This window comes from Stegodyphus dumicola, chromosome 10 (assembly GCF_044657685.1).
Source record: "Stegodyphus dumicola isolate Sdum_Otavi_A_Nest chromosome 10, ASM4465768v1".
Taxonomy (NCBI): domain Eukaryota; kingdom Metazoa; phylum Arthropoda; class Arachnida; order Araneae; family Eresidae; genus Stegodyphus; species Stegodyphus dumicola.
The window spans coordinates 137421520-137446174 of NC_140777.1; the positions used below are offsets into that span (position 1 = coordinate 137421520).

The window sequence follows — 24655 nt, forward strand, 5'->3', positions numbered from 1 at the left end:
TCTGCTTGGTTATTGGGACAAAGTGAGCAACTTTTGTTTCACTGGTCTGTGATGATCTTGTTGTGGAATTCACCACCATCGTGGTATTACTAGAGAAAAATAAGTGCTGGATCCCAAACATTTGTGCCAGGCTCTTCGGCGTGCATCTGGAATATGTGGAGATACTTTATGACAATTTAATGCAACAAAAAATGGGATATCTGAGAAAAAAGGCTCCTGAATTTTATAATTGTTGAGTAACCTATAAAATGGGGAGTTTCTCTAAAATGGGCTGCGACATTGGCTGTGCAAGGTTGTCATTGCTGATGGATGGCTATCTACTCTTCGTCATGAATGTCTTGACAATGTTCAGAAAATTGCTTACACCAGTGGTACACTGTCTGCATGTTTATACTGTCTGGCCTATACTTGACACAGTAAACAATGAATTTCAATTAGCACTGATTTCTGCACATTTGAAAGTATTATGAACCTAACCTTGGCAGTTAAAAAATAAAGACAAACATTTTAATCATAAATAAAATTGCAACTGTCACAAATAATAGACACGTCATAAAACTCTCAGGCCTTTCTGAATACATGATCTGTCGTTTGTTGTGAGTGTGTAAAATTTATTTTCTGAATGTATCTTGTATAAATTATTTTTCAGATTTTGTGGGAGTTAAAATTATATTGTGACTGATACATATTTGTGTTAGTATTTACTTTTATTTTTTTTACTGTTAAATAAATTGAACTTAAATTTCCTTTTATATTTATGTTATTTAACATTTTCTTTCAGGGAATCTTTTATAAACAGCTTGCTTTATCTTTATCTGTCATTGGATTTTTGTATTGCTTAACAACGTTCAGTTTTGAAGGTGAACTTTCGCAGCAGATATCTGGTATAGCAGCCTGTAGTGCCGGAGTTATTTTTATGGCTTCTCCGTTAGCCACAGTGGTAAGTAAATGTTTATGTTGAATTTGCATTGTAGATAATAAAGCAGAAAATGAATTTGTATATTGGGAAAAGCTGTAGAGCAAATGAGGACAGTTGGACTTAAAGGAAAGATGATGAAAAAAGGAAGGGCAATCGGAACGACTCCTTTATAATCTGTAATGAAATTCCGTATCATATTTGGATAAAATTGTTTGTTGCATTAAATGAAATACCACTGAAAAATATTTTGCAGTGAGAATTGTTATTTGTTGTGACCCTTTATTTCTTATCAAAGGATATTATATTTAGAAGTTATTATTTTTATTATTTCATGTAGTAAAATTTTTATGAATGCAATTTTTGATATTTTCATTTTGGATGCAAAAATAAAAAGAGAAGAGTTTTTGATATGTATCTTTCTAAAGTTTAGTATTGGCTTTCTTACAGTTTAGTATTGACGTTAATATTCCTGCATTCTTGATATATTAATGGTTTTACTTCATAGGTAATGTACAATAAAAGGACCAAACTGTAAAATATTACATTAGTTCTGTATCTGAAACTATTCCTTTTTTGCCACTCTTTTATCCTTATATATTAAATAGAAATTATAAATGCTAAACGTAAAAAGTATAAACGTTATTTTTTATAAAACAATCTAAACTCCACACTGAAATCGTTCTTTTGATACCCATGTATATTTTATGTGGAAATATGCATTCTGCTGCTGAAGATAATCAAAATATGGCCTTTGAGCATTTTAGTGTTTTGATAAATAGTTTGATATTCCTCGTTTCCAAACAAAATATAAAAAATTTTAACTACGATAAACTGAAATTAGTATTCTTCTGTTATTGGGACTGGATTCAGAATTGTAAGTGTGTATGTATGTATGTGTTCATGTATGCATGTATTATATTTTTTATATGTATTGTTACGAAATGTACAGGTGCGGTGGGATAGCTTTCCCGCAAAGCAGTTTTAGGGTTGCCACATTTGGCGAGAAATCATCCATTTGACGACAAAATTGGCGATATGCCATGGACGGATGGAGAACCTTCTGGAATGAATTCTTACCGGTTTAGCCCAGAATGTTCTCGAACACAAGCCGCAAGCTATGTAAACCCTGCTGATTCGCAGTCAGTTAGTGTAAGTGCCTCGTCGAGAGGGCGAGTGAGAGTGTGCCTCATAGAGTGCGAGATAGTCAGTATCGAGTATGTGTCTCGTCTAGCGAGCTGATAGTCAGTCATTGAGCGAGTATCTCGAAGTCTAGCGCCGAGTTGGTAGTCGAGTGCATTGAAGAGTCTCTTAGTGTATCACAATTAGTGCATCATTGAGAGAGTGTGTTAATCTCCGGGAACGACTGAATCGAAAAGTCAGGAGCTGTGCTCTGTGTGTCGTCGAGTGCATCGCGAGTTGTAGCATGGAGAGTCTCGAGAGTACAGAGTCGGGAGCTGTACTCTAGTGCTTTGCCGTGAAGCTGTTTCCACCGTGATAGCCTGATAACCTGGAGGCTGTATCGCTGATCGTGTCAGCATGTTTATAGCAGTTCATCGACGAATGTAAAAACGTGTTTTGGAGTTGCCCTGTTAATACTGTCCAATAAAGTGTGTTTCGATACTTTATCAAGTAGTATTGTCATTATTCACTCCAAATCTTAACGAACCCCATACGAACATGAAGGAAGAAAATAACGTAACAACTGGTGTCAAAAGAATAAGTAACGTAACAGTATGTATATATATATATATTTAACATATAATTCTCTATTCGTATAAAGCTAATATAAATTTTAATTTAATTAAGAAATTTTAATTCCAAAAATAGAAAATTAATTATTGCTGCAAACTAATTTACAATTTTCATAGCATTAATTAAGTTTTTATTTTTAGCAATTAAAATTTCTTAATTAAATTTCAAATTTATATTAGCTTTATACAGCTAGATAATATTCGCTAAATTCAAATTTCATTCTTTGCAGCAATAGCGCAAGAGAATTATTTAAAGTTACTATATTCTTGTGAAACAATTGTACACATATATACATGCATATGTACATACATACATACATTTCTGAATCCGGTCCCAATAACAGAAGAATAACCTGAAATTATAAATTATGGTTTATTTAAAAAAAAATCTGCCTAGTTTTCCCTAATTTACAGTAGTTTTTTCCTCTTTGTTTGAAGAATAAAATATTTGGTCAAAAATTTAACATTTTTAATGCAGAAAAGTCATATCATAAAAGTCTTCAGATACTGCTCAGGTTGCTAACAAAAGCATCTGTAATAAATACAGTGTGTTTACTTGTGACATTATTTTGCACTTGAAACACAATAGGTTAGGGATGCACAACCTTTTTAGCAGAAGGCCCACTAACAGAAACGACTTTGTTGCCGAAGGCCAAAAAGCATATGAAAAAAAATTTCCTGGAGGTGGGGTCATGGGGTTCAATGCAATAAGTCGCTTAATTTGCAATTCAGACACAGTACCATATCAAATTTTAATTGATTTGGAGACCATTATGTAAGCAAAGAGGGATGGGATTTCCTTTTTACCTTGCATGTGCTACTGCGGCCAAAACACCCAGTTCAACATGAAAAAAAAAAAAAAAAAAAAACTACAGTTTATGCTTGTGCATGATAATTTAATACTTGTATGTAAATATTTTAATAAAATGTATACAAGTTAGCCATAGTTAAATACATTAGTGTGATGATTGAGATAGAATTTTATCAACAATTTTAGATATATTTGGTTGAAGTTGTTGATATTCTTAAGACAGATTGCAAGTGTTGATCTTAATTTGACTATTTCTTTATTTTTTGATTTTTTCTTAATTTTGACTCATTCATAAGAGAAAATGTTTGTTCACATAGTTATAAGTACTACCAAACATGGTAGCACATCTGCTTGCAGTATTTTTTAAGCGCAAAAATTTGGTAGGTAGAATTCTATAAAAGTCTAGAATATCCAAATCCGGATTTGGATAAGTCAGAAGTTTGTAAATCAATAAGTTCTATTTGAACATCTTTTAGAGCTTCTTCTCCTACAACAGAAAATGGATCCCCAAACAGTTTAAATTTAACCAACCTTATGCAACTCAAAGTCTGGAAATTGCTTTTCAAAAGAATTAAGCAGCCTCTTTATCTGATCTTTGTTGTTTATCAGGCAAATGTTCTTTGAGTTTCTTCATCTAAGGAAAATTGATAAAATTTTGACAGCCAGGCTGCTTTGAGAACAGCTGGAGTTTTAGTTTGAAAGCAGATACTGCATTGGCCAGGTGGTTGATGAATTGGTTTTTTTACCATCAATTTTTGTTTAGGTCATTCATATGAGCTGTCACATCAACTAAAAATGCTAAGTCACACTTGAAAGATGATTCCTTTAACGTACTAGTTTGCTTGCCATTTTCTTCAAGGAATGGTATTATTTCATCAATCAACTCAGCAAACCTTTCCAAAGCCTCTCCACTGCTCGACCATCGTACTTCAGATCACTATGTGGTGCATCTGTGTGTTCTAGGGTTTCCTTAAATTGCCTGTGATTTAAATCATGTGAGTGAATAAAATTGATTGTATCGCTTACTACATTCATTAGGTGGTCAAATCCTAGTTCTTTCGCACATAACTGTTCTTGGTGTATGATACGATACCCAAGCAAATCATTTCCTCTATCATCCAAATACGGGTGCTGATCCTGCAGGCTAGAAGAAAGTTTTGAGCTTAGGCAGGGAAAACATGCTTTGGTTGACGGCGAGAACTTGGCTCAGTGCCAAATCTTACTTCGAGGAGAGAGTAGAATGAGTAATGAAGGGGGAAGTGGTGAAATTTTGTTTGGATTGCAATCCCTTCTATGTCAAATCACAACAAAAGTTTGAAAAGGTCTCGGCAGGCCACAGTTTTTGCATCTCTACAGTAGGTAATATCTAGAAAGTTATGTCTTCAAGTTCTTCCGTGAAATTATCTTAAAATTTATGATATTTCAACATTTTATTATTGTGGCTTCATTACAAAAGAGCACATAAGAAATTTATCCTTTTGTTTTTAATTTGTAATTGCAAAGTATTGATATTTTAAAATAAAATTTGAAATAATTGCCATGGAGTTTCACCTGTTTTGTGGCAACTATAATTCCATATTCTACTTGCTCCCCCCCCCCCAAAGTCCTGCTATGCTGCCTCAATGGGGCGGGGGGGGGTCATTGGGTGGAACGGGTGAAGTACGTCGGGAGCATAGCTCCTGGTAGGGCCACCCTAGGCATGAAGGCTGTTCCAACATGCCCAGCTAAAGCATAGCAGGTGAAGATCCTTCAGGGGATTACCGTCTTGGTGATCAGGTGTCACAATCCTGGAGCCCCAGTGATCTCTCCTCCTTTCTGCCTCCTCTCCTCTTAACTGCAACTTTTCTCATTTTCCTTCTCCCTTGTGGTTTCCTCTTCTGAAGTTCGGGCGCATCATAAAAACAACTGAAACAGCCTTGTTCCTAGTTTCTTGAGTGGTGAGAAAACTGCCCACGTGTTTGCCATGCATAGAAATCTGTGTCACTGGAAAGGAGGGTCCTGGTAGTTGAGGGGCGAGGTACTGTCCCCAACACACTGCTTTGGCCTCTGTTTCAGTTAAACATGAGGCACCTTGTTGTCCTCATGGGTGTCAATCGGCTGGTCACTAGTTCTTGTGTCAGTGGCTTGGGGACAAGCTCTCGGGAGTACCTGCATTTGGGAAAGCGACTGTGGGACTTCAGATTGCGTATAGGTCCAGCTAGCCCTGGCGTAGGAATCTGCGTCCCCTTGTTGGGCTCCATGGTGGGTGGGCCGGTCGGACTCGAATCTTTCTCCATTTAAATATGAATACTGTGATGCCTTTCTGCTCCAACAATGTAATGTACCCGATACTCCGACTGTGACCAAAAGACTAAGAAGCGACATAGAAAGCACTGCATCAGATGTACTTAATTATAACCAGCTCTGAAGAATTGAAAAAAAAAATGTCACCCTTTCTAATAAACAAACATCTTTTGTCTTATGTAGGAGAACTGAAAAATATTAAGAGACTTCGATCTGGAGACCTTTTGATAGAAACTGTGTCTGGAAAGCAGTCTAATAGTCTTTTGAAACTAACTAAATTAGGACAAGCAAACATTGTAGTTAAGCCACATAACACTCTAAATTCGTCCAGAGGAGTAATCTCTGAAATAGACTTACTGTGAGTAACTGAAGAGGAATTTGTTAAAGAGTTGGCAGATCAAAACGTGTGTGGTGCTCGTAGGATCAAAATACGGAAAGAAGGTCAACTCATTCTCACTAAACATGTCATACTCACTTTCAAGTCTCCTAACCTGCCTAAAAACATCAAAGCTGGATACCTAAACTGTTCAGTCAGGCCATATATACCAAATCCAATGCGTTGCTTTCAATGTCAGCGCTTTGGACATGGAAAGACCTCTTGTCGTGGTAGCCTCACGTGAGCTCGATGTTTCATCATAGGCCACGCTAATGAAGGCTGCTCTGCTGCCCCCATGTGTATAAACTGTAAAGGCGAGCATCCAGCTTTTTCAAGATCATGCCCGAAATGGCAGTCAGAAAAACAAATTCAAAACATTAAAGTTACACAAAAGATATCATTTGCAAAAGCCAAAAGACTTGTTTCCTCTAATCAGCCAAGATCTAATAAATTAATCTTATGCCTTCGCAACAAAATCATTCAGATTAATATCAACGCAAACCATAATAACTGCACAGAAAAAAGAACTAGCAACAACAGAAGATCCTAGAAACCAAAAATCAGGGAAAAAAACTTGATGTTGAAAGTAGTACACCGGTGACTGTGCCCAAAGGAAAACAGGATGTCCAACAGAACAAACATAGAGATGGTATCAAAGAGAAAAATAAGCAACCCCCGCCCCCCTCCCCATCAAAGTTTCATCGCAAGCATGAGTTCAGGATGCTTAGAAGACTCAGACGAAATGGACATTGAAGAAGGGTTATCCCTTCCGAAACACCTTTTGCCTCAGAAGTCAAAACACCATCACCGCCAAAACAAGCATTAATAATGGGTATATTTATTTCGTGGAATTGCCGGGGTTTTCATCAAAACCCGGATAAGATCAAGGATTTAATAAACATGCATCAACCTGCCTGCCTTGCGCTTCAGGAGACCTTGTCAAAACCAAACAGACATGCTAAGATACGGATATATACAACAGTAAGAAGGACAACCCATCTGAGATTGTGCCTGTGGTCGTGTGGGCCTTATCACCTCCCACAATCACCCACACATTGCTCTCCCTTTGACGACCTCCCTTCAAGCTATGGCGGTTCAGATTAATTTATGCTTTTCAATCTCTGTATGCATTGTTTATTTACCCCCACATGAGCATATTGATCAGCGAGAGTTGGACAGAATAATAGAGCAGCTCCCAGAACCTTTATTGCTTTTAGGTGACTTTAATGCCCATAGTACATTATGGGGAAGTAGGGACACTAATTCAAGGGCCCAACATATCGAACAATTAATGGAAGATCATTCTATTTGTCTCCTTAATAATGGAGAATACACCTACTTTCATCAGCCAACTAGAACATTTCATGCAATTGATCTGCCTTGTTGTTCTCCATCTTCACTACCCTTTCGCTCTTTCAGTGTAGGGGAGAATCTCTACGATAGTGACCATTTCCCAGTGATTGTAAATATTACAGGAAAGTGAGTGATCTCAAGACAACCATGCTTATTTTATGATAAAGCTAATTGGGATCTTTTTGCTGTGCTGACTGAAAAAATGGTAAACGATGTGCAGATTAATGTAGCACTAAAAACGATCTCTGATGCTATCGTACAAGCAAGTGATCTCTGTATTCCGAAGTCCTTCCCGAAGTTCCCTAAACCCTAGTGGAACAATGATTGTCATGAAACTTCAACAGAGCAAAAGAAAGCTTAGTGTATCTTTCGCCAATATCCAACACTGGCAAATCTACTTGCCTTTAAAAAAGCTAAGGCGAATGCAAGAAAAGTGAGGCGGCAAAGTCACAGAAAATCATGGGCAGCCTACATGTCCACTATTACCTTCTCAATGTCTAGCAAACAGGTTTGGGAAAGAGTCTGCAAAGCCTCTGGACTATGTAATGATTATCCTTTCTCTGTTCTAGAAAAAGGTGAAAAAGCACTAGAGAAGAAATAGCTGATGCTTTAGGTGTACGTTTGCTGCTGTATCTGGCAGTAGCATTTACTCAGAACAGTTTCTGTCCACAAAGATTCAAATCAACTTTTTCCATCATAATGCAGATTCTTATAATAAAGATCTTACCATGTTTGAATTAAGAAGTGTAATTTCTCGCAATGATAGGACCTGCTTTGGTCCTGATGGAATAAGTTAATTGATGATAAAGCATCTGCCATATGAATCTCTAGTGGTCCTTCTCGCTCTGGAAGGAACAAATTTTTCCAACTGTTGGTGCAGGGCCTTTGTAATACCTATAGCAAAACCCGGCAAGGACCTGAAAAACCCTTTAAATTATCACCCCATCGTGCTCACTTGCTGCCTTTGCAAGATCATGGAAAAAATCGTAAATCACCATCTTACCTACTATCTGGAGAATAATCATTGCCTATCGCCTTAACAAGCTGGTTTACATAAGGGAAGATCTTCACTCGACAATTCCCTGTTTTTAGAAATCGCAGTATGCAATGCATTTGTGAAAAGAAATCATGTTTTCAATCTTCTTCGACATGAGAAAGGTGTACAATAGAACTTGCCGGCATGGAACTCTTCATGATCTATATAGCACTGGGCTGCGAGGTAATTTACCCACCTTCATTCAAAACTTTTTGAAGGACCGCACTTTCGAAGTTAAGATTGGTTTGTTTCTCTCTCAAGTATTTGTACAACAAGAAGGTATACCCCAAGGTTCGGTGCTCAGTGGCACTCTTTTCAGCCTGAAAATTCATTCCATTTTAAGAGAACTTCCTCCCACAGATGATTTGATGATCTCTTGCCATGGTCAAGATATGAAATACATTGAGAGACAACTGCAAATTGCTCTAAACAGAATCATAAAGTGGTCCAACAAAAATGGTTTAAAATTTTCTAGCCAGAAGACTGTATGCATGCATTTCTGTCACAAAAGAAATCTATATCTTAATCCAGAGCCGCATCTTGACGGCTCTTTGATCTGTGCTGAGCCAGAAGCAAAATTCCTAAGAGTTATTTTTGACAGAAAGCTCACTTTCCTTCCGCATATCTTAAAGAAAAAATACGCTAAAGCTCTCAACATACTGAAAGTCCTTGCCAATACTTCATGGGGAGCAGAACGTTGTTCTATGCTCTGCATTTATAGAGCTTTAGTCCGTTCCAAACGTGACTATGGCTGTATTATCTATGGATCAGCAAGACCTTCTGTGCTACTGAAATGGGATCCAGTCCACCATCAAGCACTACGGATTTGCTGTGGAGCTTTCAGAACATCTCCAGTCCAAAGTTTATATGTCATTTGTTTTGAACCATCTCTGGAATTCAGACGGAAGAAATTGTTCATCGAACTTCATTATAAAGTAATATCACAGGCCGAACATTCTGTCCGACTCATGACATCTGATCAGTATTGGCGTCTTTTTACCAAGCACGTCCTTCATGTATGCCACCTTTCGATCTTTGCGTTCACTCACTGATTGAAGAATTCAACCTAAATGATCTGCATCCCAAAAGCGTTAACTTTTTCAGTATTGCTCACTAGCAAGAAGTGAATATTCACCTACTTAACATTTTTGGAGAACTTAAGAAGAGCAGTACCAATGATGTCCAGTAGCAAAAAATTTTCCTGGAGCATAGAATAAGTCATTCCAACTATAGAGCATTTTTTACTGATGGCTCAAAGAATGATCATGTCAGGGCAGTTTTTGTGTGTGGTAAAGAAATCAAGAGTAGTAAACTTCATAAGGCTGCATCTGTCTTTACTGCAGAAACTTTTGCCATTTTGAATTCCTTAATATGTATTTCTAAGCAGAATAGCGGAAAGTTCATCATCTACTCTGACTCTCTGAGTGATGTTGAATCAATAAATACAAATACTGGCCACCCTTTAGTCTTAGAAAGGCACACGTCTGTTTGAGAAACATAGGTTATTCTATTGCGTACTGCTGGGTACCTGAACATGCTGGCATCAAAAGCAATAAACTAACCGATGTTGCCTCAAAATCTGCTGATATTACCTTTAAAAATTATGTCTCTTTTACAGACATACGGAAGTACATCAGAACAAAGATCTTGTTCAGGTGGCAAGCCAAGTAAAACCCAATTTGGAGTATTGGGAGCCAAGAAGCAATCAAAAGGAGGATGTACTGCTGACTCGCCTACAAATTGGTCACTGCCACATCAGTATCTCTTGAAAGGAGATAATGAGCCTATTTGTGGCACTTGCAACACTCCCATTTCAATCAATCACATTTTAACCTGCTGTCCTGCTTTTAGTCTGAAACGTGATTATCATTTTAACTCAATGAATGTTAACAGATCTCATTGAATGAAACCCCCACATCAACCTCATAAGATTTTTAAAAGACATCTCTTTTTACCATATGATTTGAAGTTATTTTCCTCTTATCTGGCTCTACCTGTTGCTAGAGCATTTCTCAAAGTCATTTCTCCATGCCTTCATTAGCATTTCAGGCTCATTTCATCAATTCATTTGATACAGTGTTTTTGTGCATCTTGAATTTTATTCACCATTCGTCTGGCGCATAATAACTCTCAAGGTTTTGTGTTATTAAAATATTCCATATTCTACTTGAGCATTCTGCTATGAATGTTTTTTATATACTTAAAAATAGGCAAAATAATATCTCAGTGTCCTCTATCGGGCATATTTGATGACAAATGGAATATAAAAATCAAAAGCAAATTATTTCTTTAAAAAATAACAATTGAATATATAATTGCAAAATTAATGCAGAAAAATAAAACTAGGAGTTATGAAAAAATCTGTGTAGGTCCATGCCAAAAATATTAAAGCGTTTTTGAAAGCTAATACTAGAAAATTAGAAAAAAGTTAATATTTTTAATTTGGTATAAAAAAATCTGATTACTCTTACTGACATTCCCAGAATAGAAAAATATTAAAAGTTCAATCATTTGTTTTTGAGAAGAGTATTTAATATAAAAAAAACCTCATATAAACATATGTTACCCAGAAAACTACATTTTATAGTATTCAAATGCATTTAAAATTTTGACATTGTTTTCAGAAATTAGAAATGTCTGATCGCTTTTATGAGACAATGTACCAAGTGGTTAGAATTAAACTTCCCCTATAAATGGCATCCTACAGATCAAATGGGTGAACGGAATGCAACAAAATTTTGTATATAGGCTACAGACGAGATGTGCTCACGGAATTTCGAAAAATTAATTTTAGTTCCAAAATGTCCCCCAGAGGGTGCCTTTTCAGGAAAAAAATTAAATTTAACACCATAAATGACCAAAACGGAATACAGAAACAATATTAACAATCCAGAACAAGAATTGTGAATAATCAAATGCAAAACCGGGAAAAGCTGTCAGTTGTAGAAAAAACAATGTTGAGATTTGCGTGCTTGAGAGGAAGAGGAAGCCGATGTGTCCGGCTGTAACTAATGACGGTCTCTTTAGCTGAACGTACATTATTGGTGAGGTTGTTTTATGAAAACAAGGGAAATGCTTCTGCAGCAGTTCGTGAGAGACCTTACCTTTACTTAATGAGGTTCGATGGCAAGGTCATCAGAAACTAGTCAATGAATGTTAATATTGTTTCTGTATTCTGTTTTGGTTATTGTGTTAAATTTCCTGTTTTTCCTGAAAAGGTGCGTTCTGGTGGACATTTTGAAACTAAAATTTTTTTCCGAAATTCCATGAGCGCATCTCGTGTATAGCCCATATACAAAATTTCGTTGCATTCTGTTCACCCATTTGTGCTGTAGGATGCCGTTTATAGGGGAAGTTTAATTATAACCACCCGGTATAATGGGAAACATGTAGTTTATAAATTATAATTATTGGTTAAATGATTATAGGTATTAATAGGTAATTGGACTATTGGTGAAGCATGTAAATCTATCTATCAAAAGGAAGTGGTGCTTTTGGAAGTCTTTCTAAATAACTGTAATTGGCTCATCTCATACACAGGAGCAAAACCCTGAAACTTCCAAGGAATTAGCATATTTGCTGAGATTTGAATTTATGTCAAAATACCACCATTGGGCTGGTAATGGGCTTATGAGTTATAAAGATTTGAAAATTAGTAACAAAACAGATTAGAGGCTAGGTACTTCCACATACTGTTGTCATGGAGTAGCCTCTGACAAACTTCAGTTGAGGTTCTTGAGAAAACTTTTCTGTCACGTGAAACTAAAAATGTAGATTCTCAACATTTAACATTGCATTTTAACAAAGACAAAAGATGAGAAACCTTAACATTACATTCTGATTTTGTGTCTCTTAAAATTAAAACAAGATTTTCTCTGACAGTAAATTTAAGACAATTGAAATGAACACAAAGTAACATTAATTTCAGACGATGGAAATTATTAAACCATAGGCTTTTGAATCTAAATTTCATGTAGTGATATCGAGCTTGTCAAATAACTTTCTCAAAGCTTGAACATTTGAAGAATTTTTAATGCTTTGCAAGTTTAAAATTTTTATTCATAAAAGGATTATAAAGTATTTTCCCACCTTCTTAGCATGCCTTCATGATGTAATGGTCAGCACGCTCAGAGTGTATTCGAGAGGTCTGTGGTTCGAGTCCTGGCGAGGGCACTGCTCATTTTCCATCTCTTCTGCTTCGAAATAACCTAATTTCTGTACAGTGGTGCCTGAAGTAATAAAGGTGGTGGATGATAATTCTCCACCACCAGGATTTGGCGGTTGGGTCCCCTAATCCCCAGTCGTGCTTTAAAAGGGGGGGAGTATATAAGGTATTTCTCTAGCTTTCTTATAATGTCTTCATGGTGTAATGGTCAGCACTTTTAGCGTGTGTTCAAGAGATCTGTGGTTTGAGTTCCGGCGAGAGCATTTCTCATTTTTCATCTTTCATGCTTTCAAAATAATCCTAATGTCTCTACAACATGGCGAATTAATATTTGAAAATGCTGAGCCAGTTTAATTCCAGTACTTCCTTATTATTTATTACAGCGACCATTTTTTAAACACAAAGTTCATGTTTACTTCTCATGTGCACTTTGTGCCTGCCAAGTTGCCACAGTTTTTACTTTTTTTCATAAAGTAAAGGAAGTATTGTAATCGCAAAAATGTTCAGGTATCGTATTTCAACGAAAATATCCATTTTGACTGCTTTCAAATACAATTTAATGATGTTTTTGCATGACATCTCTAAACAATGACAAGCGGATTGTGAATGAATGTAAAATGGATTCAGAAGAGACTTTTTCGTGACATCTATATATATGTATGTGACTCTCATAACTCGAAAATGAGTAACCTCAGAATGTTGAGATTTTGTATATAGGACTGTTATAACGTGTAGTTGTGCACCTCCTTTTTTGGTTGCAATTAGCCGCACCAAAAGTATATAAATATATACAGTCAAAAGTCAGACTCGTCGGGACTTCGGCGATTCCAGATTATCGGTTTTTCCAGATTGATAATCAGTTTAAATCTGGTAAGATGGCATGCAGAAATTATAAAATTAAAAATGTGAAACCATAATTTATGAAATAAAGAACAATTATGATCTAAAATTTATCAAAAATTACAAAAAAAAGCTTAATATTTATTTGTTTTATTTATTAAACATTTCTTTCAACATGCGTAAAGCATACATTACACATAGTCAAAATTAGAAAATTGCAACCAGAAAACTATTTGATGTGTATTTGTGATATTTTTAATGACAAGGAATTTGATTTATATCATATCAAATACAGAGTACATCAAGATGAAATACTACATTTAGTAAGGAATTATAAGCCGACTAAAATAAAAACATCTGCCCTGAAGATAAGGATAGTTCAGACAGATCAACTTCCAGTTCATTGCGCCCCGCTACATCCCCCCCCCCTCCTCACACAGAGCAGCGTGAAATTGATAAACAGATTTCGGAATGGTTAGAGAAACAAAGGATATGCCTTATCCATTTTTTGCAGCAATTCCACTTTTTGTTTGACGGACATCGAAACATGCTTTCGTTTTGTAGATCCTTTGGCAGCTCCAGAATCGAAAATTCTTTTTGACATAACCAAAAGTTATTACTTTTATAAAATTGCTCTAACAATCTGCAAAAAGTAATAAGCCAGATCCAATTAGAAGATTAAGAAACAACGATATCTGCAACATTAACTGAAATAGGTAATTTCATAATTTAATTTTAGCTTAGCTTATACCGTCCGTTATACATTAAACGCGCATGCGTAAATACATTATGTGTTTACGCATGTGCAGTAAGTTTGTCGCTTTGAGGTCCGGATTTTAGATTATTCCAGATTATGGACGTCCGGATTAAAGACTTTTTACTGTACATATATAAATTTATAATGTGTGTGTGTATATATTTACACATATACACACACATTATAAGTTTTATATATTACACATATATAAGTGTATACATATATACATTTATATATGTGTGTGTATGTATGCACACACACACACATTCTGTTGCCTCCGTGTGCTGAATTTTTTTAAAATTTTTATATGTCGGTAAATTGTGCAATTTTTGCTTTAAAAATGATTGAATTATGTTGCTGTTACCTTCCGGTTAAGGTTTTTATGCATTTATAATAGTTTTATGCCTTCTTACTGCATGTGGTAGTTGTAGAACTATCAACAATTTAAAAGTTGTTTAAGTGTGCCTAAGCTTAATTTTTTACCATAGCAGCTAAACTTAATTTTTTACCATTTGTTTACATTTCAAACTTGGCAGAATAGTGAATTAAGTAAGTTTCTGCACATTCAGTATCTTTTTGCCAAGTTATCAGGTTCTGTGTTCCTCCTTACTTGCTTAGGGAACATTGACTGTCCTGACTCGGAACAGGGAGCTTACTAAAGCTATGTTCAATAAATTTGGGAAGTAGACAATACACACAGGAAGGGTATACGAAACCCTTTATTTTTCTCTCTTTACAATGATTTCCGGACTTCGGAATACAGAGACCAACCACTTGTGGTCTGAACGTAAGAATATAAAAATATTAACTAAACTCTAACTAAACTTTGGATTAATCAAACAAGTGCCTACTCCAAGATTGGCCGTATATTAGCAAAAAGCCGTATGTAGTACAGAGAACTGCTAACACTACGATACGTTTAAAATTATCAAGAGGATTAAACCTCTGGCCTTGAAGGCAACCAGCAACCGAGTAAAACTACTATGGCAAGCGGCCTGCTTCTAATAGCTCCTTCCTCTCTCTTGCTTGGCAAAAAGCCACAACTTAAGTACTTGACATTAGCAAGACAAATTTGCACAAATAAGTTAAAGCTTTTAATTGTGGCCGGAAGTAGAAAATAAGAAGTGATAGTAAAGATTTAACGTAAAATAAACGTTTGTAAAACTTAAGATCCTTACAAAGTGGGACCAAAAGTAAACTTTCAGTTTTGTGCACCAAAAAAATCTGCTTTCTTGGCCTCTGGCCAAATTGCTTGTTTTTGCGTAGAAACTTTAATGTAAATTGTGAAAAAGTAGATTTTTATGCATTTTGTATTTTATTGTGTTTTATGCAAAATAAATTACACTTTATTACATACAGTAAATTACAAATCTATTAAGAGTTACTGTGCATAATTTTTTTCCTGTGTGCTACTTTTTCTTTTTTACTTCGGGATGGAAAAGTTTATATTATTTTTTTAACATCATCACAGCCTTTAGCAATTGTGATTTAAAATAATGTTATAGTACTTCTTAACATTTAGACTTAGTTTGTGTATTTCCTAGAGGTAACATGCAAAGTGCATTGTTTTAAAGGTCTCCTGTAGTCATGTGTAGCTGGGACAAAATGTTTAAGCTAAAAGTCATTTTAAGACCCAAAAGTGGTTATAATCTCTTATACCACCATTGGGCAGATAATGGGTTTATGAGTTATAGGTAATCAATATTGTATATTATTAATTATAAATAATGTATATTATTGTAATTATTAATATTAATTATTATTAATTGTAATCAATAATGTATATTATTAAAGATTTCACTTGTTGTAATTGTTTAAGTTTGACATTTGATTTATTCAAAGTTTTCTATTTGTAATCGTAATTTACGTAATAGTATAATTTTTAGTAAACTTTCACTGATACTTTTAGGCACATGTCTTGAGAACTAAAACAGTTGAGACTCTTCCATTTGCAATGATTCTATCTACTTTTGCTATGGCCACTCTATGGCTTTGTTATGGAATTTTAGTAAATGACAAGTTTGTGCAAGTAAGTTTTTATTACTATTATTACGAGTTTTGTATTTTGATAGCTAATGTTAGTAGAAATACAATTAAAATTGCTTTATTTCCCCGTGCAATGCAGCGCAAGACTAGTTTTAAGAGCTATACAGGAAAAGTAAAAATACTGCAGTGCTTGTATTTAACGTTGAATAAAAGTTTATCTTGGTAATTTATATTTAATTTGTATAAACATTATTGACCGTATAAACGTAATTGTTAGCTGTAACCGTAATTCTGTTCTCTTACTTTCCAGAAATCTCGAGAAGCAGAATTTACTAGAATCTCTCATGATTGATTTAAAGATATAGAAAGCCAGGCAGAGAACATCTCATCTCAATTGTTTAGTTAGCTGTTGTGTTATTTTTATCCAAGTTCAGCGTGAGATTGGATTAGTTTTCTCTTTCCGTTCCGTTGTAGTCTAACGTTTTCAGTATTGAATTATAACTACTGATTATTACTGTGTCATATTGTGAACACTTATATGAATATCTGTGAGTAAAATTCCAGCATTCTGTTATATTTCTTTTGATAAGAAGGAATTTTATTAACCTTTTGTTGGACTAGTGCATTCAATCTATTACGAACCCATATGCACGCAATATTATTATTATTTAGTTAAATCATCCCCCTCTGCTTTTTTTTTTTTTTTTTAATCTCGGTATTTGATTATACTTTATTCTATGTCAAGAAACACGAAAATAGTTCGGTCTGGGGTTTTAATCCTGGGGAACGGGCTGCCTGCATGAGCATTTTCATGGTTTTTCTCATGTGTAATGTGTATACAAACCAGTCAGTTTCCCTTAAAAAGTCCTCCACTTATCCCTCTACTTAGGCAAATAGCCTTTGAGTACATTGTCATATTTAAAATAAATGAAATCAGTCTCACATTCAGTTTAGTCAAAATTTTAAGCAGCTTTAGTGTGAATATAACATTGAAATGTATATAACATTGATAATAAGAATATAACATTGATAAGAAAGCCTTAAGGTAAATGTAAAAAAATGTCATTACTAAAAAAGATTTAAGCACCCAAGGATTTCTTTAAACTCTATTCGTGCTAAAAATTGAGTTTCAAATGCAGTGCAGAATTTATAGGTGGAAAGAAATCAGACATTAAATTTTGTTAGACATTGGAGGTACTTAAATTTGGTAATTTAGAAAGAAAATTTCCAGTCTTTGGAAATCTTTTAAAAAATCATTTGTGCAATCAAATCAGTGGGTATTTTAAAATAAAAATAATATTTGATAAATAAACTGTATTTTTTAATTAAAATTAGATTTTGATGTAATAATTTTAAAATCAGTTTAAATGTATTCCTTATTTTAGAAATCACTTTGTTTAATATGTCACTTTTGAATCACTTCCCAAGACTTATATACTGTCAGGGTTTGATGTGTTATTCAAAGACATCACAGCTAGGTGCCTAATCTGAAGATGGCCTACCCCAGAGTAATTTGAAGATTGTCGTTAGCAAAGCAAATGTATCATAAAGAATTTCATACTCAATTTCATTCGTGGAATTATTCATAGCAAAGTGAATATAACATACAAAATTTAAAATGAATAAATACAAAATTTTAAAAAATCTGAATGCCTTCAGATTTTATATTACGCCTAAAAGGACTTTTTTAATGTTTTATGTGTTACCTTTATTTATTAAATATCATGTTCTTTGCACTTAAACCATAAAATTCAATTCAACGGCAATATCGCAAATCCGATACACAATATTGTGCGCCTAGAGATAAAAATTATCATCTTTTTCCCCCCATACAGTGCCACCTAACACGCCAGATCTTAACTCGATAGAGTACATTTGGGATGGAACGGTAGCTCAGACACAACCATTTCAGAATATCTTGGCTTTGTGTGATCGCTGTAGGCCAAAGGTCATGCAACATGTTATTGAGTAGGCAATCATAATGTTTTGTCTCAGTGCACATAATAATGTTTGGCAATCATATGTTCAGAGTACAGTCATGATTTGCACAAGTTCCAGAAGTTCAGGATAGCAGCTAGAACTGTCATTCAAAGTATTTCTGCAATGCATAGGAATAACAGTTATTTTGGTAGCAGAAGCTGGTGGTGGTAATATTAGATTTGCTAATTAAATTATTTTTAACTCTGGATGGTGTTGAGTTTTTATGGTATACTTAGTTTTCAAAAGAAATTTTGTAGAAGTAAATCGTTATTCCCTTTGATTATTTATCATATTGATGGGAGGGTCTAATTTTTTTTACAGCAAAATGAACAAAATATATGTAGCAATATTTTACTGTATATTTGTACCTAAACATAATAATGTTTCATTACCTTGAATCAAATTATCTACTTTTGCCATATAAAAGTATATATTTTACCTTCTATTACAGGTACCGAATTTTCTTGGAGCCCTGCTTTCTCTTTCTCAGCTGTGTCTTTTTGCAGTATTTCCTAACAAGAAGCCTTATTATGAACTTGGAAGTATTTCTTAATATTGTTGCATTTTGCAACATATATTTTAGACCTATGCACATGTTTAAATGTGCTTTGTATTATTTTTAGATAACCTATTTAAAAATATACTTCACTGAGATTAAAAAAACAAGTATTCATATATCATAAATAGAATTTATTTTATTATTTTGTGATATTATTTACTGTTATTTGTGCCAAGAAAGATGATCTTCATTTTTATAGTTAATTCACAGGTAGGTCATTACTGTGTGTGTGTAAATATTTTTGTTTATATAAGTACAAAAACAGTTTCTAGTTGAGATTATATTGCAGTCATTAATGTTTTAAAATTTTCTAGTGTGTTATCTTCCATTAAGTAAAATACCATTTATGAGATTAAAAAATATATTTATGTGAAGTTCATTTCGTATAGATATTAAGGGCACATATGTGAATATGTAAGCATTTATCCCCCTTTAATAGTGTGTACTTGTGGATTCTTATATTGTTTAAATTTTTACATTATTTCAGCAGAATTTTATTTTCCTAATTTCAGTTATTCTGGAATTGTTATGGTATTTTCTGAATTGTGATAAAACTCAACATGCCCCTCTTTTTTTTACATGTGCATTACATTCGAAAAGTGATATATAATGTTACATTTTTCTTGCACTGTAAATTGCTTGATTAGCATGCTTTACATTGTTTGATTAGTACATTTTATTTGTAATTGAAAAATATTTAAGAAATTAACTTTCATATGAAGCCAATGAAATGGAATACATTTTATATGTTACAATTATCGGTCATTAGTTGTGGCATTACAAAGTCCTGAAATGGCAATTAAAACATTCTCAAAGACTGTTACATTGGCATTTCAAAATCTGATATTAATGTGCCATAAAAAAAGCTTTATGTGAGATTACATGATATAAAGTTTTTATGTATAAAATGCTGTCCATCTATGCTGTTTAACACTGTAATATAAAATTTTGTTGTTCACTTTTTAGTAATATGTGTAGCTCAGGTAATGAAATAGTAATTTGTTTAAATAATTGGGTTGAATTCCTATTTTTTACTTCATTTTTATGTTAACTTTTGCATTTGTTGGGTAATGTATTAAAACTTAGTGGTAAGTAGCAAATATTTTCAGTACTTCTCTGTTAACAGGGCACCTTTTAGTGCAGAACATAAACTTTGGGGTAAAATCTACCTAGGTGGTGGCAACCCTAATGCATAAAGCCTTATAAAAGCAATGACTGTTTTATTAAATCCAGCATAAATACAAAAAATAAAGACAAATGCAAATATACAGAATAGATTTTACCTAGTTAATTTCAGGTTACTTCATTCAACATTACTGAAAGCATTTTCATCATTTCATGCAATTACTTCCATATTAATTTGACAAGGTAGGTTGACAATGTTGGTGCCCATGTTAATGTTACATGGCATCCTGTATCAGGATCATTAACGTTGAATTTATGGTAAACTTGCTGGTTTTCATATCTGCCAGCTGCCAATTTATCTGCTTAAGCAACTAAAAAATTTTGAGAGGAAATTTTGGATTGATGTTCAAGCTCTCTAAAATGATGTCAGTGCACAGCTGTTCATGATGCCATATAACTAGACCACCATATTTGGTTGCTTTGGCATAAATATGGTGACTGACAGTTAACAGAAAAGTACCATGTTTTCTGTGTTTTTTAATGTATTTCCTTTTCCATCGTACAGTTCTTATTGTAAGATTTATTATTTTGTTGTTTGGTTTATTCATCTGCTTCTTTTTTAGAAACATTTGTTCATTTTTTAATTATGAGAATTTTTAAACTCTCATAAGTGAAAAACACAATATATGCTCTAAAATTTATATCCTGAGATATTCAGTATATATTATTTGTTTATTTATAAACTTGTTATTTTGTTATATTCTTCTGACCTAAATGAAGACCAGAACTGCTAATTGTCATATGTTTAACTTGTCTCCAACTTTGAAAGATCATTTTTGCTTTAATGTGTTATAGATAAATAAATAAAAAAAGGGAACTTAGGGTATTTATCATTTCTTTATAGGCTATCAATAATAAAATTATTGGGTTTATTAGTGTGATAGTTTTGAAAAATTTATATCATATGTGTTTTCATGTAGATGTAATTTAAAACATTTAATTTTAAATCTTTATTTATTCACATATTTTCCTAATGTTACAAAATTACCTGTTGTTCTCATTTTATTATGTTATTAAAACATCTGTGCTACATTTCTACATACACAGAACTTATTGTTTAAGTTTTGAAATCTAGAAGTTTTTATACTTTATCTATTAAATCATTTCTGATTATTCCTAAGATTATGTATAACTAATAGTGTGATTTTTCTGTCCCGGTGTTGTACTTTGGACAATGTAAAATGTGTTATGAATGCAGATGTAAACTGTATAGAATAAAATACTTTTTTTTAAATTTACCTTTGGTGTCTGTATTATTTTATATGTATATCAGTATTTATTTTCTTAAATAAAACTTATATCAATGATTTATATATATATATATTCCTCTATTCAAAACATTCTCAGAAAAGTCATCTATATGACATTTGCTGTAATTGAATTTGGCTAGTGCAGGGCTTCATCATATTCTCTGTAGATAATAAATTATTCAAAGCCATATCTTCCAGAACAGATAGGATTATGTGTTGCAATGCAAACAGAATTAGATGTTTTTATACCATCTGCAGCTATATCCCATTTTTAAGAAATAGCAATGAGCTTTCGTAATGCAATGAGCAATAGCAATGAGCTTTCGTAAACTGATGATAAAAATCTGATTTGTTTATAAGCACTACTCAGTTTTTCATTATTCTGTTCTCCATACAGGTGACTGTATGTGCTGCTCTCATATGTCAGTTCTCATGCTTTTATTTGAAAATATCACATTGACTGGAGTATATCCTCTGGTCATATAGTGTTTCAGATTTACAAATAAAATTTCTTATTAATTTCAGAATTTCTAAAAGTAGCATCTCTTTAGAAGTCCTGGTAGATTATTAACTTAAATTTCTTTTTATATTCACTGTATTATTTCTTAAAAATAATACATAATGTAACCCCACGGCTCAACGAGCGCCACCTAGCGGCCGCCGGGACCAAACACCAGCCAAAAAAGAGACTATAGCAGTCAGTGGATGTGCTGGACTCAATAAATGCTGTTTCCACGAGATTTACTTTGTAGGCGCCGGGACCAAACACCAGCCAAAAAAGAGACTATAGCAGTCAGTGGATGTGCTGGACTCAATAAATGCTGTTTCCGCGAGATTTACTTTGTAACTTAAGTGTGTAATCATAATGCCTTTAATTCTAATGTTTTATCTTAATTGTGTTTTGTTAATTAAAACTATTTTAAAAGGCCAAGTGAGTCTTTGTTTATATTAGTTTTGGTTATAGTTGGTTACCCAATGTGCGGCTCGAATGATTTATCCAGTTGAGAAAAAACCATGTTTGAGATTCCAGGACATCGACTCATATTCTTTTCCAGGTTTTAGGTATACTGCTTCCACCAGTGAAGATTATTTGGAAACTGCACGACGAATTATTGTTTTTTTATCTTCTCCCTATTAGGTTATTTTGGACATTGCATGGTTTCATCTTCACCTGAAGATACCAGATAAGATATTTTCACTTAATCAACATTTAACTTAATAAGATAACAGATTTTCACTTAATAAGCAATATAAAATTCTAACTATAACGTCATTAATACTTTAATAATATGGAATAAAATGTGTCGTTGAAAATGAAACAGAATAATATATAAAGTATATGTAAGCTCTAGGTACTTCTTTTTATCTAGGTTGCACTTTAAGAATTTATGTTGTCTCTTATTATATTGCACTTTAAGAATTTACATTGTTTAAATAATTGATTTTTATTTGAATTTCCTGTGTTTTAATTCTATGTTCTAAATTAAGATTAATTTTGTTTTCATTGCAAGTCAACACAAGTAAAATTTCGTTTCGGTTCTGAACGAAAAGTATTTAGGTAACAAAATGTTATTTTTATTCTGATTGATAAATGTTTCTGGTGTGGATTATTCTTTTAGTATTTTTATAACTGTATTGCTATCAGTGAATGAGTTGTATGGTTTGTTCTATTTTATTTAATGAATTAACAGATATTTTCGTATCCTCTTTAAGAATAAAAATGATTTAAAAGTGAAAAGGGTTTTATGTAGTATATTATTTAAACTGTGCCACTAATGTTTTGTTTTTATGCAATAAGAATACTTCTTTTGACTTAATGTAATATTTACCGTTATTCTGAAAGGGCATTCTAAAACTTACATTTTCTAATTGTGAGTTTATAAAAATTTTAATTATTATTTTGTAATATTTGAGAAAAACTTGCGCATCTAATTGTTTTTTCAAAGAGAACTCTAGTCGAAAATTAATTTCTTAGAGCATTTAGGATTTTCTAGACATCACAGCCGTAACTAATAGAAGATTTATCAAAGTTAAATTCTATATTTGGGATTTTTATGTTTACTAAATTTATGCATTTTTTTGTCTATTAGCAAGTGTAATAATCCTTCTTAAATGGTAGTTTCGTTTTCGAAGTAATCTCAGATGAATTGTTCGGTGATGTTTTTTAAATGTTATGTAATTAATTGTCAGGGTAATTAAGAAATTGATAACATTTATGAACATATAACTTATCTTCGAACAAATATGGAACTTTTCGACGGACATTGAAAGTACGATAATATGGCATTTTTGGGGACTAGCCAGGAAAAAGGACCTGCAAGTCTTAGCCACAGAACTGGGTCTGCCCGTCTCAGATAATATGAAAGTGATTCAACTCAAAAAATTAATTACGAACTCAGACAGATATAAAGAGGGATTCGTGAAGAATCTATTGACCGGCATAACTGATGAAAGAAAAATGGCTGAACGAGCAGCTGAAAATGAGAGGTTAGCGTTAGCTGAAAAAGAAAATCTTTTGCGTGGAGAACAAGCAGCCGAAAAACGTTTGCGTGAACAAAAAGCTGCTAAAGATCAACGAATTGAGAAGGAGCGTCTGTTCGAGTTGGAAAAATTAAAACTTCGGCTAGAGTTGCAGAAAATTTCTCAAAAGGAAGTGTTAGATGAAGGAATAGATAAACTCAAAATTGATATTACTAGAGTTGTCAGACGAAATTCGATTGTATTTGACAATTTTTGAACGTCAATTGAAACTTTTAAGTGTTCCAGAATCAAAATGGGTTTTTTATCTGATCAGTTCATTGCCAACAGAAATAGCACAGCTTATTGCTAGAGAAGATCAGAAAGAATCTCAAAATTACCCTAAAATTAAGGAAATGCTTCTTAAGCGAGACAGGTTAACTGCTGACCGTTTCAGACAGTTTTTTTTTTTTTTTTTTTTTTTAAATAAATAATGAAAGCCCAGATACAGCTTGAGATATCTATTTTGAAATAAGATCATACTTTGAAGAATGGATAACAAAACATTAAAGATTTTGATCAGCTCTGACAGAACATTTCATGGATAAGTGGGAAAAATGGAACCAACCTTTGGAATTAGCAGAGAAGTTGGATGCGTATGAAAATATTCGTCATGGATTAAAGAAAGCTTCAGCGCCATCTAACAAATGAAATTTTAAAAGTGGTTTCCCGATATCAGATAGAAAATCGAAGTCCACTGCGATAGCTAGAGAAGCCAGACACGATAAAACAATAGGAAATATAGTTTGCAAGAACACGAACGCTTCAGTAGAGAAAAGTACCATCCGATGTTATGGGTGCGGAACTCCTGAATACATACAATCTAAATGTCCTATCTGCTCAAGATCTAAAGTAGAAGCAAAAGTGTCTTTAAATAGTGTCAATTT

General features: G+C 33.5%; 1 protein-coding gene across 3 annotated transcripts in view; it reads left to right on the plus strand.

Moving 5' to 3' along the window:
* The window catches only part of LOC118190918 (sugar transporter SWEET1-like), a 36179-nt gene extending 14940 nt beyond the window's left edge, over positions 1-21239 (plus strand). For all 3 annotated transcript variants that reach the window (XM_035361714.2, XM_035361715.2, XM_035361713.2), the window contains 3 exons: positions 782-940; positions 16201-16320; positions 18709-21239. In XM_035361714.2, coding sequence (XP_035217605.1) covers positions 782-940; positions 16201-16320; positions 18709-18810 — 381 coding nt within the window. In that variant the 3' untranslated portion in view covers positions 18811-21239. The remainder of the gene's footprint in view (positions 1-781; positions 941-16200; positions 16321-18708) is intronic.
* The last annotated feature ends 3416 nt before the right edge of the window (positions 21240-24655 follow it).